We start from the raw sequence: 13,673 nt of genomic DNA, 5'->3' as shown, positions 1-13,673 counted from the left end.
AACATCCTGAGTTGTAGGATTACAGGTGTGACAATTACAGATGGTTTTACAGTTCATCATTCTGTTATTTGCAAAAGATGAAGGGTAAAGGAGGAGGAGTAAAGGGGAGAGCTTTTTAATGCAGAGTAGCTCGCAATCCCCAGGGGAGTGTTGCGTTGCATTTCGAGGTGCAATTACAAAACCACTGAGTGCTTTCCCCACCATCCTCCAAACCTAACAGGAGGAGAAACCTCCCCGCTGCTGCTGAGGTGCTGGACTGGGTGGAAGACCAGAGTCATCCGGGTTCTGGGAGGAGCCCAGGTTGGATCCGAGCAGGGGCAGGGCCAGGCCGAGGGGCGGAGCCGACTACCAGCGTAGGCGGGGCCTATGACTGGACGGAAGCCTGAGCAGGAGACCGAGCCGTTCTGGGGGCGAGGCCAGACGCGAGGGGCGTGGCCTTCAGCGCGGGCGGGGGGAGCAGGCGGGTGGGCCCGGGGGCGGGGTTTGTGCGGACCTCAGCTGCGGCGCAGCCCCGCCCTCGTGCGCAGGCGCGGAACCGTTGTGCCCCCAGCGGTCGCTGGCCCAGCGGTTTGTGGAGCCGGCCTCGCTGCAGGCTGGACGCGGCGGCTTCCAAGCTGGCTGGACGGCTTGGCAGCACGGACACCCGGTGTGCCCCTCCCGCCGGGGCCACTGACAGCCGCTGTTCATCTCCCACCGGCACCACGGACACCCGGTGTTCATCTCCCGCCGCCGCCACGGACACCCGGTGTTCATCTCCCGCCGCCGCCACGGACACCCGGTGTTCATCTCCCGCCCCCGCCACGGACACCCGGTGTTCATTTCGGTCCGGCGCCACGGACACCCGGTATTCACCTCCCGCCGGCGCCACGGACACCCGGTACTCAATTCCCGCCGGCGCCACGGACACCCGGTACTCAATTCCCGCCGGGGCCACTGAGGTCCGGTATTCACCTCCGTTCGGCGCCGCGGACACCCGGTATTCATTTCGGTCCGGGGCCACTGACATCCGCTGTTCACCTCCCGCCGTGGCCACAGACACCCGGTGCTCACCTCCCGCCTTGGCCACAGATGCCCGGTGCTCACCTCCCGCCGGGGCCACGGACACCCGGTGCTCACCTCCCGCCGCGGTCCTCCGTAAGTCCTGAGCAGCAGCCGTTCGCGGTGCCCGGGGCGTGAACGAAATGAGCAGGGACAGAACTAGGACCTTCCGACCGAGGGTGGGAGCCACTGCCTCGGGGCCGCGGGGGTCGAGGCGGGGAGAGGGGCCGCGGGGACGTCCGGCCCTCGGCGATCGGGAAGCACGCTCCTCTTTGGAGAAACTGAGGCTCAACTTGGAGCCGGGGGCGCCATCCCCCACCAGGCCCGCGCTTCTCCGGGGAAACTGAGGCCGCCGTGCAGCCTTGCGAGGGGGATCGAGGATGCCGAGTCCCACAACCTCCCTCCCCATACACACACACACACACACACACACACACGAGTGTGTGTGCACGCGGGCTGGCAGGCGCCCAGGCTAGGGGACGGGAGGGAGGGAGGGCGGCGGGGAGCCTGGAGGGGAGCTGGAGGCCCCGGATCGCGTGCGTGCACAGAGCTGGAACCCAGCCGGTCCCTCCCCACCGGCCTCCAGAAAAGGCCTGAAACTAAATCCAGTCGTGCACACCGAGCCAGCTCGCTGAGGCCTGCAACTCCTGCACCCCCTGAACCCTGTCCTCCTAACCCCGGCCCCTGCACCTCCTATCCCCCGACCCCTTCCCGCCCCCCGCCCCTCCCCCGGCCCCCCACCCTGTACCCCCATCCCGTGACCCTCGGGGACCCCCTGGGCCCTCCCGCGCCCGGTCAGGGCTGAAGGGTCTTGACACCTCCCCTCAATGCCCAGGCACGGTCATGAAACCTGTGGTCGTGGTCCACGGTGGCGGAGCCAGCAACTTCTCCTCGGAGCGCAAGGAGCGCGTGCGCCAGGGCATCATCCGCGCCGCCAAGATGGGCTACAAGATCCTCAGGGACGGGGGCAGCGCCGTGGACGCCGTGGAATGCGCCGTGGCCATCCTGGAAAACGACCCCGAGTTCAACGCAGGTAAAGCTCCTGCCGCCGCCGGGCGCCCAGCGCTCCCCGCGGGACTCCTGGCGGGACGGTGCCTCCAAGTTTGGCTTTGAGGTCAAACTAAATATGCTAGTGGGGGAGGGAATGGGGGTGGACGCGAGTTTTGTTTCTCTTTCTAAGCTGATCAGGTTCTGTGTTTGTTTGTTGTTGCTCTTGTTTTTGTTGGTCATGGGTCTTGAACCCACCTGAGCTCTACCACTTGGAGCCACAGCTCCACTTCCGGTTTTCTAGTGCTTAATGGGAGATCAGAGCCTCACAGACTTTCCTGCCCCTGTTGGTTCTTCACCATGATTCTCAGATCTCAGCCTCCCAATTAGTTAGAATTATAGGTGTGAGCTACCAGCACCCAACTCAAATTGTTTTGAGAGAGAGAAAGAATGAGTGTGAGTGTGTGTGTGTGTGTGTGTGTGTGTATGTGCACCCATGCACATACACACACACACATGCTCAAGTACTGGGACTGCAGTTCAGGGCCTCCTGCACTCAATTCCATTTCTTGTTCATGGATGGTACTCTCTCAAGTGGTACTTTACCACTTGAGCTGTACCTCCAGTCCCATATTTTGCAGGCTAATTGGAGATGGAGTCTCACAGACTTCTCTGCCAGGGTTGGCTTCAAACTGGCTGAGATCCTCCTGAGTACCTGAGATTACAGGCATGAGCCATTGCCCCCTGACTACCCTATATATCTTGCAGGCTATTCATCTGCATCATTTAGCCTATCCTTTGTATAACAGACAGATCAACCTGTTTCCCTGAGGTGCTCTAAGAAATTAAGTAGCCCGGTTCCAGTGACTGACGCCTATAATCCTAGCTACTCAGGAGGCTGAGCTCTGAGGATGACCATTTAAAGCCAGTGTGTGAGACTCTTATCTCCAATTAACCACCAGAAAACCAGCAGTGGTGCTGTGGCTCAAGTGGTAGAGCACTTTTCTTGAGCTGAAGAGCTCAGGGACAGCACCCAGGCTGAGTTCAAGACCCAGGAGTGACAAAAGAAAAAAATTAAGCCAAGAAGGAGGCTAGGGAACCTCCAGTGTGTAGCAGAAGCTTGTGATTGGCCTAGAAAGCAGGAGAGGCTTTTCTTTCTTTTCTTTTTTTCCCCCTGTCCTGGGGCTTGAAACCCTGGGCTGAGCTGCTTTTCCTGAAGACAAGTGCTCTACTGTTCGAACCACAGCTCCACTTCCAGCTTTCTCTGAGTAGTTTATTGGAGATAAAAGTTTTACAGACCTTCCTATCCTGGGTGGCTTTAAACTGCCATCCTCAGATCTCAGCCTCCTGAGTAACTAGGATTACAACCACTGGCGCCTGGCTCTGCAGGGGCAAATTTTGGGGACTGAACCCCTAACCTCCAGGATCTAACGCTCGGCGGATGATGGGCGCTCTGTTGGGATCTGCTGGTGGGGATTGGAGAGAGAACCTACACACATTGGATCAGAAGTAAAAACAGTTTGGAGTGTGAGGGAATTCGCCACAGTTCCTTCTCGCTTAGCACAAGGCGTCTGCTGACGTTCACCTGGCACAATACATTAGCTTGCACTCTAGAATTTCCTACGAATGAAGTCATGGTGTGTATTCTGTGTTTCAATCCACCCATTCTTTTTAGAATCATCACCATATGGTTACTTACTGTATGCCAGGCAGTGACTTCAGAATTATGCCTGATGAATGCATTGAACATCTGTACTATAATCTGTGAATTAAGTGCACTTATCATGCTTATTTCTCAGATGAAAACACTAAGGAACCAAAAGACCACCCAACCTGCTGAAAGACATTGATTTCCTCTTTATTCTCAAATAGAAAAGCTAAGATCTCAGGATTAAAAGACTTCTTGGAATTATAACCTCCCACTCAACATCTGTCAGGGAAAAGAATTTCAGGAAATTTTAACCAATGAATCATCAGATCTTTCCTGAAGATTTGGTTCTGTCTCCTTGACTCCTCTCAGCACTCAGAAAAGCTTCCTACATCACGCAGGCTGCCTGGCCCCAGGATGAGACCTAACAGTGCCCTAAGGTGGCTGTTGGGGGAGACCAAATTTCCCAGATGAGAACCCAAGTAGCCAGCAGGGGGAGCAGCAGCAGCCTGCTGTATCTGTGGAATCTTTTGACTAACAGCCCCACTTTGCCTGGGCTCTCATTCCATAGACTTAACAGGTGGTCCCTCCATAGGAACTGAACAGGTACAGGCTGGGGAATTTCACCACTCGCCAGTTCTCATTTCTTTTGCTCTGTTCCTCAAAGCCTGCTTTCTAAGTGTGTGCCCTCTGGTTTGCAGCTGTCTAAGGGAGATGAAGTAACACTGAAAAGGAGGATTTAGAGCCAGAAATGGCCAGAACTCAACCACAGCATACCCTCTACCTTGGCTCTGTTTTTCCCTTGGCTTTTTCCAGCTAAAGTCAGTATGAGCAAACAGTATTATTCCCAGGGGCCTCTGCTGTAATCTCTAGAAAAGCTATGTAGGAACTCTATACCAAACGCTGACTCCAAGCAGTTACTGAATTCCAGGGCAATTAGTAAATAGTATTTATGACACCTGATCTGAGTGTTCCAGAAAGCAGTGTCCCTGTTTCTAGTCATGTTTTAATGTGGATTAACGTTTGATTTCTGCAGTTTGTTGCATAATACTTAGTTAATTAAAAACTAGCTTGGTAGACAAAAATAGAACTTTCAGATTTTAACACTAGACTTTATTTTTTCCCCTTAATGCTATCTCCTTGATTCTTGAGACTGGTGTCAAACTCGTGGGCACAAGTGGTTTTCCTCTCTCAGCCTCCTGAGACTCTGGGAGTACCGGGGTCCAATACTGTGCCCAGCTCAGATTGGAAACCACTGGAGCTGAGCCATATTTATAGAGAATTTCCTCCATGTGAAGGCATGGAAAGTGTGTACTCAGCTGTTTTTCATGAGCTTCCGTGGAACTGATGTATTTCTTCAAAGTGTTACATAGAATTTGCTAGGGAAGGCATCTGAGTTTGAAGGGCATTCATTTGTTTGATTGTTGGAAAGTTTCTAAGTACTAAATTAATTTTTCTGTTAGTTATGAACAATTCAGGCCATCTGTTTCTCCTTTGAGTGACCTTTGTCCAGTTGTATGTCTCAGCAGTGTTTCTGTTTCATGTAATTGGTTTAATTAATAAGCCTAGAGTTATTTGCAAAATTTTATTCTTAAAAATTTTATTCTTGGGGCTGGGAAGGTGGCTCAGCGGGACAGTGCTTGCCCCACATGCATGAGGCCCATGTAAACAGAAAAAGCCAGAAGTGGCATTGTGGCTCAGTGGTAGAGCGCTGGGCTTGAGCTGAAGAGCTCAAGGACAGCGCCCAGGCCTAGAGTTCAAGCCCCATGACTAACAAAAAAATATGTATATATTCTTTTGCTGGGTGCTGGTGGCTCACTACAAGACCCAGCCTGTCTATTTCTAAAGAGAAGTATTGAAGTCTTTAAAAGTAATTGTGAAAGCCACATGCCAGTGTCTCCTACCTGTAATGGTGCTGTGGCTCAAGTGGTAGGGCACTAGCCTTGAGGGAAAAAGCTCAGGGATAGTACTTAGGCCCTTAATTCAGGTCCCAGGACTGGAAAACAAAAAGGTAATTGTGAAGTGTCTATTCCTCATTTCAGTTCTGTTTCTGCTTCCTTTGACTTGAGACTCTGATGTCTGATGAATAGATAGTTGTATGTGAATCAACCCTTTATTTTTATTTAATGTCCTTCTTATTCCATGTTTCTCGTGCTGAAGTATGCTTTGTCATCTAATATTAATATAGACACTTTCAACTTTCACTGATATATCTTGGTATATCTTTTCTCTATTCTTTCATATTTAACCTATTTGTATTTTAAAGTAAATTTCTTATGGACAGAATATAGTGTGTGTACTAATTGACAATTTCTGCTTTTGAGTTGAGGTGTTTAGAATATTTACATAGAATGTAAATGTTGATAAATTTGTGTATAAATCCATTATCTTGCCATTTATTTTCCGTCTGCTCTCCTTTTTTCTGATAGCCTGCCCTCTCTCTCTCTCAGTGAGTGTGTGTGTGTGTGTGTGTGTGTGTGTTAGCAGTACTGTGATTTGAACTTAGAGCCCCTTGCTTGCCAAACAGGCACTCTGCTTCCTACGCCATGCCTATCCCTTTCTCAGTTTTTTTCTGCCTTCTTTGGAATAACTGAGCACTGTGTGTGGTTCTATCTCAATTTCTTTGCTGGCCAACTAGCTTGTGTGGGTTTTTTTCACTGATTGAGGGTTTGTAGTATACACCTCCAACTTGTCACAGTCTGCCCTCAGGTATGACGTAAGTACCTTATAGCAGCTACTTCTCTGCCACTTGTTCTTCCTTTATGCTGTGATTGCCATGGTTTTCATTCTGTGTATGTTATAAATTATATAATATGCTGTCACTTTTTATTTTTGAAAATTCAGTTTTAAATATCCTATAAAAAGAGAAATGTGTTTATTTAGATCATTTCTATTTCAATGCACTTTATTCCTTTAAGTAAATCCTGTTCATTATCTACTAAGGTTGATTTACCTGAAGGCCTTCTTTTAGCATTTCTTGTTTTGTACATTTTTCATGTGTGTGTGTGTGTGTGTGTGTGTGTGTGTGTGTGCGCGCGCGCGCGCGCACGCCTAGTACTGAGGCCTAAAATTAGGGCCTCCGACACTCAGCTTTTTCACTCAAAGCTGGCATTCTACCACTTCAGCACACCTCCAGTTTTAGCTTTTTACTGGTTTTTTAAAGATAAAAGTCTCAGAGACTTTTCTGCCCAGACTAGCTTCAAACCATGATTCCCAGCCTCCTGAGTAGCTAAGATTACAGGAGTGAGCCACCAGTGCCCAATTCTTGATGTTCATTTCTTTACTTGTTGAAAAATTCCAACATGGCAGGGTTTTGTCCTTCAGGGAAATTTCAGACACTGTTCCACTCTCTTTGGCCTTTCATTGCTCTGGTAAAACATCTGCTGTCATTCTAACCATTTTCCTTTTCTTCCTGTATCCTTTTCCTCTGTCTGATTTTAAGATTCTCTTCTCTGTAAGTTGTTTAATCTTGTGCCTCAGTGAAGTTTTCTTCATGTTTGTTTAGCTCGAAGTTCATGGAGCTTCTCAGATCTGTGAGTTCATAATTTTTATCAAATTCATTATTTGAATTTATTTCCTTATTTTTTTCATCTCTTGTCTTATCTTTCCTCTTGAAAAGATCAGTTATAAATATTTGGCTTCTTGAAATTGTCCTTGATCTCAATGATTCTCTAAATTTTTGTGTGACAGAATCTCAGTGTGTGGCCTAGGCTAGCCTCAAACTTACTATCCTCCATCCTCACCCTCCCAAATGCTGAGATTATAGGAATGTATCACCATGCCTGAGAATCTAATGTCTATCCTTTTTTTTTTTTTTGTATTTTCTGTTTGTTTGTGGAGTTTTGAGCCAGGGTAGGTTCTGTTCCTGTATCTCTTCAAATTCATTAATATTTTGTGCTGAAACACCTAATCTAATATTAATCCCATCCACTAGGTTTTTCATGGCAGACTTTTTTTAAAATTGTAGTTCTAGTTGGGTCCTTTTGATATTTCACTGTATGTTTTGGTATATATAAAATATAGTAATGAAAGTCTCAATATCTTTCTGTTCTGTCATTTTTCTCATTTCTGAGTCTGTTAGTATTGATTGATTTTTGTTTTTTCCTCCTCATTTTGGATCATGTTTTTCCTATTTCTTTATGTGGTTGCTTTTTTTCTTCCCTCCCTCCCTCTCTCCTTCCCTCCCTCCCTCCCTTCCTTCCTTCCTTCCTTCCTCTCTCTCTCTTTTTCTTTCCCTCTTCCTTTCCCCCTTCCTTTCTTTCTTCCTTTCTTCCTTTCTTTCTTTCTTTCTTTCTTCTTTCTTTCTTTCTTTCTTCCTTCTTTCTTTCTCTTTCTTTCTTTCTTTCTTTCTTTCTTTCTTTCTTTCTTTCTTTCTTTCTTTCTTTCTTTCTTTCTTTCTTTCTTTCCTTCATGTGTCTGCCAGTCCTGGGACTTCAACTCAGGACCTGGCCACCTGGTTTTATGGTCAAGGCTAGAGTTCTACCACTCGAGCCACAGCTCTACTGGCTTTTAGGTGGTTAATTGGAGATAAATTTCATAGACTTTCCTGCCCAGGCTAGCTTCAAACTGCAATCCTATGATCTCAACCTTCTGAGTACCTAAGATTACAGATGTAAGCCACCGGCATCCAACTTATATCGTCATTTCTTATTGGATATGGGACACTGTGAGTTTTGCCCTGTCAAGTGTTGAATATTTTGGTATTCCTTTATTCTTGAGCTTTGTTCTGGGAAGCAGTAAGATTTGTAGAAAACAGTTTGATTTAGTTGAAACTTATCTCTAAGCTTTCTTAGATGGGACTAAAACAGCCTTGGGTTGATTTTGCCCCACTGCCACTCCCTACTAATAAGAAAACACATTAAGAAGTTCTATATTTAGTTGTGAAGTTCTTGTACTTCAGCCTGTAGGAACTGGAGGCATTCCTAGCCATGTGGGCTCCAGAAATGGTTTCACAACATCCTTTATGTGGCTCTTCCTCTTCTTGCCTCAAGTGTTGGCCCTCAGTGTGGCAATGTCAAAAGACATGAGGACTTTTAAGAGGCAAGACCCCTGCTGGGCACCAGTGACTCATGCCTATAAGTATAGGATACTCAGGAGGCTGAGATCTGAGGATCATGGTTTGGAGCCAGCCCAGGCAGGAAAGTCTGTAAAACACTCATCTCCATTTAACCACCAAAGAGCCAGAAGTAGAGGTGTGGCTCAAACTAGCCTTAAATAAAAAAGCTCATTGCCCAGGCCCTGAATTCAAGTCCCAGGACCAGCACAAAGAAGGAAGAGGAGGAGGAAGAAAAGAAGGGGAAGTAGGAGGAAAAGAGAGAGAGAAGGAAGGAAAGAAAGAAGAAGAGGATCTGGGAGGTCTGGGGATAGGCTCAAGTGGCAAGCCTGAGGCCCTGGGCAGGACTGGCAGAGGTCATTGCGGTGCCCTCGGAAGGGATTGACGGGTTCTCATGGCATTTCTGCTGGTCCCCATGGTTCTCTGGTTTTCTGACTTGCCAGGTAGTCACTCCCTCTTCATACACCCCCTGCCTTGTGATGCCATCCACCTTGAGCCCTTTACTGGCACCAATACCTTGGTGTTATGCCCCAACCCTCCAGAACTGTGATCTAAATAAACCACTTTTCACTTTTACCCAGTCTACGATTCTCACAGAAAACTGGCCAATACATCTTACATGCATGGTCAGTATATTTGCTTCCCCGCCCCCACTTTGTCTCTCTCTCTCATCTCTCTGTAACATGTTCCTCTCAAGTACCCTACCTCACAAATTCCAGCCACTCTGGCTTCCTGAGTTCTCCACTCTCAACTCCTCAACTCAGGAGAAATGTGGCTTTTCTTTGGGCTCTTGCTCCACTGGAAACATCCAAGCTGAACACAGAAGCACTTGCAGAGCACTGCTTTTTGTTTCTCCTTTCACAAAGATCATCATCCAGACCACTATCTGAGCAATAACAGGTTCCCATCTTGCTAGATGTTAGGTCAGGAGCTTTTTATTTTATTTATTTATTTATTTTTGGGTCCGGTCGTGGGGCCTGAACTCTGGGCCTGGGCGCTGTCCCTCAGCTCTTCAGCTCAAGGCTAGTGCACTACCACTTGAGCTACAGCGCCACTTCCGGCTTTTTTCTTTTTTCTTATGTGGTGCTGAGGAATCGAACCTAGGGCCTCATGCATGCAAGGCAAGCGCTCTACCACTGAGCCACCTTCCCAGCCCCAGAAGCTTTTTATTTAATCCTCACTCATGAAGTTTATCATGGCCTGTGGAATACTTCCTAGTGCTTCTTCCCCCAGTGTCTTCTAGAGTGCCTCATACAGTGTGTATAATGGTTAGTCTAGGACTCTGTGATTGTGGGGCACTTACTTAGCATGTGCAAAGGTTCTGTGTTCCATCCCAGCATCGCAAAAAAAGAAAGGAAAGTAGGATGGAGGGAGGAGAAGGGAGGAGGGAAGAGTTGAAGGTTAAGAGGAAAGGAAGAAAAGGAGGGTTAGCAACAAAGAACATTTCCATAACCCAAATGAAGTTCTGGGGGTCAGTTTCCTTAGTCATTTGCTCTACCCTAGCGAAGCTGGTGATATGCCCAAGTACCAGAATGGCCTAGTCTCTACCAGGTAGCAGTTTACATTGCTTTTAGGCTTCTTCAGATTCATGAAAATATTTTTAAGAAACTAATCTTGTTTATATTATCAGTCTCTTAAAATTTCCCAGTTGAATGATCTCTCTCCTATCCATAAAATAATTGCTTCTGCAATGTTGGGTTTTGCTTGACACCTCAAAAAAGCATCAATGTCTGTGACTACCTTCGCAGAGAGAAATGGCTGTCACAGACAGTGACAGGCCATTACACTTGGCCTGACAGACAGTTGATCATTGGGAGTGCAGGGGGTTTGTGGTTTTACCACCTGTTCAGCTGGCTTACAATCAAAGCAACCAACACCCCCTCTGTACAATATGTTCACAAAAAATTAAAATTAAAAAAAAAAGCAACCAACACTTACTGGTGTCTTTGTGAGCCAGGCACTGCTCCAGGTGTTTGTCATCCATCTGCCTCATAGGTGGCTATGAGAATTAAGCAGATGTTCTTACCGTTTTGTTCCAGTCCTGGGGCCTGAACTCAGAGCCTGGGCACTGTCCCTGAGCTGCTTTTTGCTCAAGGCTAGTGCTTTACCACTTGAGCCACTGTGCCACATCTGGCTTTTTCTGGGTATGTGATACTGAGGAATCGAACCCAGGGCTTCATGCATGCTAGGCAAGCACTCTACCACTAAGCCACATTCCCAGCCCATTCTTACCCATTTTACAGAAAAAAATAGATACTCAGAGATAGCTAGACTTTTAAGCAGCATCAAAGCAGAGGAAATTGGAAAAAGGCATTTGTGGTAGGCAGCCTGGCAAAGGCACATAGTAGCTTGGAGAAGCCCCACGTTTTGGGGTGCAGGCAACTGGAGAGAGACCAGATCAAGAAGGGCTACTACCTTTTCTTCAGTAGGTCACAGAGTACTGTCTCAGTCTTCATAGTATTGCTGTAACAATAAAGTATCCTGACCAGGATACTTTATAAAGAAAAAAAGAGTTGAGTGCAACTCAGTAGTGGAGCACTTACCTAGTATAGGTGAGACTCTGGGTCTCACAAAACAAACACAAAAACAATTAAAAAGAAGTTTATTTAGCTCCCAGTTCTGGAGGTTCAAGAGCATAGCACCACCATCTGCTCCCTCTGGTGACAGACGCATGACATGACTACGATGAAGTAAGAGACCAGAGAGGCTGGTCCTGCTCTCACGCCGGGTGCCAGGGCTCACACCCACAATCCTCACTGCACAGGAAACTGAGATACGGGGATCACAGTTTGAAATCTGAGGATCACCGGCAGAAAAGTCTGTACGACTCTTATCTCCACTAAACTACAAAAAGAGCCAGAAGTGGAGCTGGGTCTCAAGTGGTAGAGTGGCTCGCTTTGAGCAAAAAGAAGGTCAGGGACAGTGCCCAAGCCCCATGACCAGCACACACATACAAAAAAGCTACTGCTGTATTGTGGACCTGATCCACCCCTATAAAACCCTCCCACACTCCACCAGATCAGCATTGATCCTCTTCCACCTAATCACCTCTTCAATACTCCACCAGGCTTCCTTCCATACCTGAACTGTTGAGAAACAAACCATACCCACACCAGTGCCCAGTCAGATCTGGTAACAGAATAAAAGAGGAATGGAAGTGAGATCAAACGGATGTTTTTTTCTAATGCTTTCTTGTTTGTTTTGGTGGTATTGGGATTTAAACTCAGGGCCTCGCGTTTGCTAGGCTGGTGTTCTGCCACTGAGCCGCACCTTTAGTCCTTCCCTCCCTTTTTAATTCTCTCCCTTCATCCCTATTGTAGGTTGTGGGTCTGTGCTGAACATAAATGGAGACATTGAGATGGATGCCAGTATCATGGACGGGAAGGACCTGTCTTCAGGAGCAGTGTCGGCCGTGCGCTGTATTGCCAACCCTGTGAAGCTCGCTCGGCTGGTTATGGACAAGGTATGTGGGACTAAAGCCACTCTGGCCTGGCTCACCGTTAACCATTGTGCTTCGGCGGTGAAAGGGGCCTGCCCTTGAGATCACTGTCATAAAATTGCATAGAAGAAGCTGGGCACCAGGGGCTCATGCCTGTAATCCCAACTACTCAGGAGGATTGTGATTCAAAGCCAGCCTGGGCAGGAAAATCTGTGAGGCTCTTTTTTTTTTTTGGCTGGTCCTTGAACTCAGAGCCTGGGCACTGTCCCTGAGCTTCTTTTGCTCAAGGCTAGCACACTACCACTTGAGCCACAAAGCCCCTTTTGGCTTTTTCTATGTATGTGGTACTGAGGATTGGAATCAGGGCTTCAGGCCTGCTAGGCAAATGCTCTACCACTGAGCCACCTTCCTCGCCCTCTGTGAGACCCTTATCTCCACTAAACTACCAAAAAAGCCAGAAGTGAAACTGTGGTTCAAATGGTTGAGTGATAGTTTGAGTAAAAAACAAAACAAAACAAAACAAAACAAAAAAAACTAAGGGACAGCACCCAGGCCCTGAGTTCAAGCCAGTACAAAACACTTTTTTTTAAACAAACCTGTTTTCCCTTTTGCTCCTGGTACAGACACCTCATTGCTTTCTGACTGACCAAGGGGCTGCAAAATTCGCACAGGACATGGGAGTCCAGCAAATCCCCGTAGAAGAACTTATAACCACAAGAAACAAAAAGCACCTGGAAAGAGAGAAGGAAGAGCTAGGTGCCCAGAAAGCAGACTGTGCAAAGTAAGTCTCCCACCATCCTGCCGGCTTGGCATGTGGGAAAGTTGGGAAGATTCCTCCTTCCTACATTGCATATGTCTTTTAAACTAAATAATGGAAAAGCTGCTCTTTTTGGTTCTTCCATTTCATCCATTTTCTTACCCGACTCGCATGAGTAGTAGGACCGTAACTCCAGTAAGTTGACATGATTTGAGAGAAGATTGAGGGGTGTGGCCATGTCATTTATCTAGATGCTCTGGGGCTGAGGAGGGGAAACTAGGGCTTGAACCTAAGGCCTTGTGCTCTTTATTAGCTTTTTCCACTCAGGGCTGGTGCTCTATCACTAAGTGACACCTCCACTTCTGGCCTTTTGCTGGTTAATTAGAGTCTCGTGGACTTTCCTGTGCAGAATAATAATAAGTAAAGGTTTCTTTGAACCTAGAATGTTTGGCTCAAAGTGTTTTCCGTCCATGCATGTTACAGTACACTACAGGAAGCTAAAAGGTGGTGAGAAGCTATGCTGTTTCCTGTGGAGTGTCATCTTCTGGCTGTCATTCTTTCTGTTTATTTCTCACAGACACCTGGGAACTGTGGGTGCTGTTGCCATGGACTGCAGAGGAAACCTGGCCTATGCAACCTCTACTGGGGGCATCGTGAATAAAATGGTTGGCCGAGTTGGAGACTCTCCATGTATAGGTAGGACTGAGGGACGCCCCGCTCCTCTTCATCAACCAACCCGCCCCTCCCCCTC

General features: G+C 47.5%; 1 protein-coding gene across 2 annotated transcripts in view; it reads left to right on the top strand.

The window, feature by feature from the left end:
* Window positions 1-761: 761 nt before the first annotated feature.
* The window catches only part of Asrgl1 (asparaginase like 1), a 16,069-nt gene continuing 3,157 nt past the window's right edge, over window positions 762-13,673 (top strand). The window contains exons 1-5 of one of the 2 annotated variants that reach the window (XM_013029310.1): window positions 762-1,108; window positions 1,874-2,071; window positions 12,047-12,189; window positions 12,789-12,946; window positions 13,500-13,618. In XM_013029310.1, coding sequence (XP_012884764.1) covers window positions 1,069-1,108; window positions 1,874-2,071; window positions 12,047-12,189; window positions 12,789-12,946; window positions 13,500-13,618 — 658 coding nt within the window. In that variant the 5' untranslated portion in view covers window positions 762-1,068. Of the gene's footprint in view, window positions 1,135-1,873; window positions 2,072-12,046; window positions 12,190-12,788; window positions 12,947-13,499; window positions 13,619-13,673 lie in introns of both variants that reach the window. The other variant, XM_013029311.1, reaches the window with a different exon arrangement.

This window comes from Dipodomys ordii, unplaced genomic scaffold (genome assembly GCF_000151885.1).
Source record: "Dipodomys ordii isolate 6190 unplaced genomic scaffold, Dord_2.0 Scaffold117, whole genome shotgun sequence".
Taxonomy (NCBI): domain Eukaryota; kingdom Metazoa; phylum Chordata; class Mammalia; order Rodentia; family Heteromyidae; genus Dipodomys; species Dipodomys ordii.
Note: the sequence above shows the minus strand (reverse complement) of the source record. Positions and strands in the feature narration are given on the sequence as shown.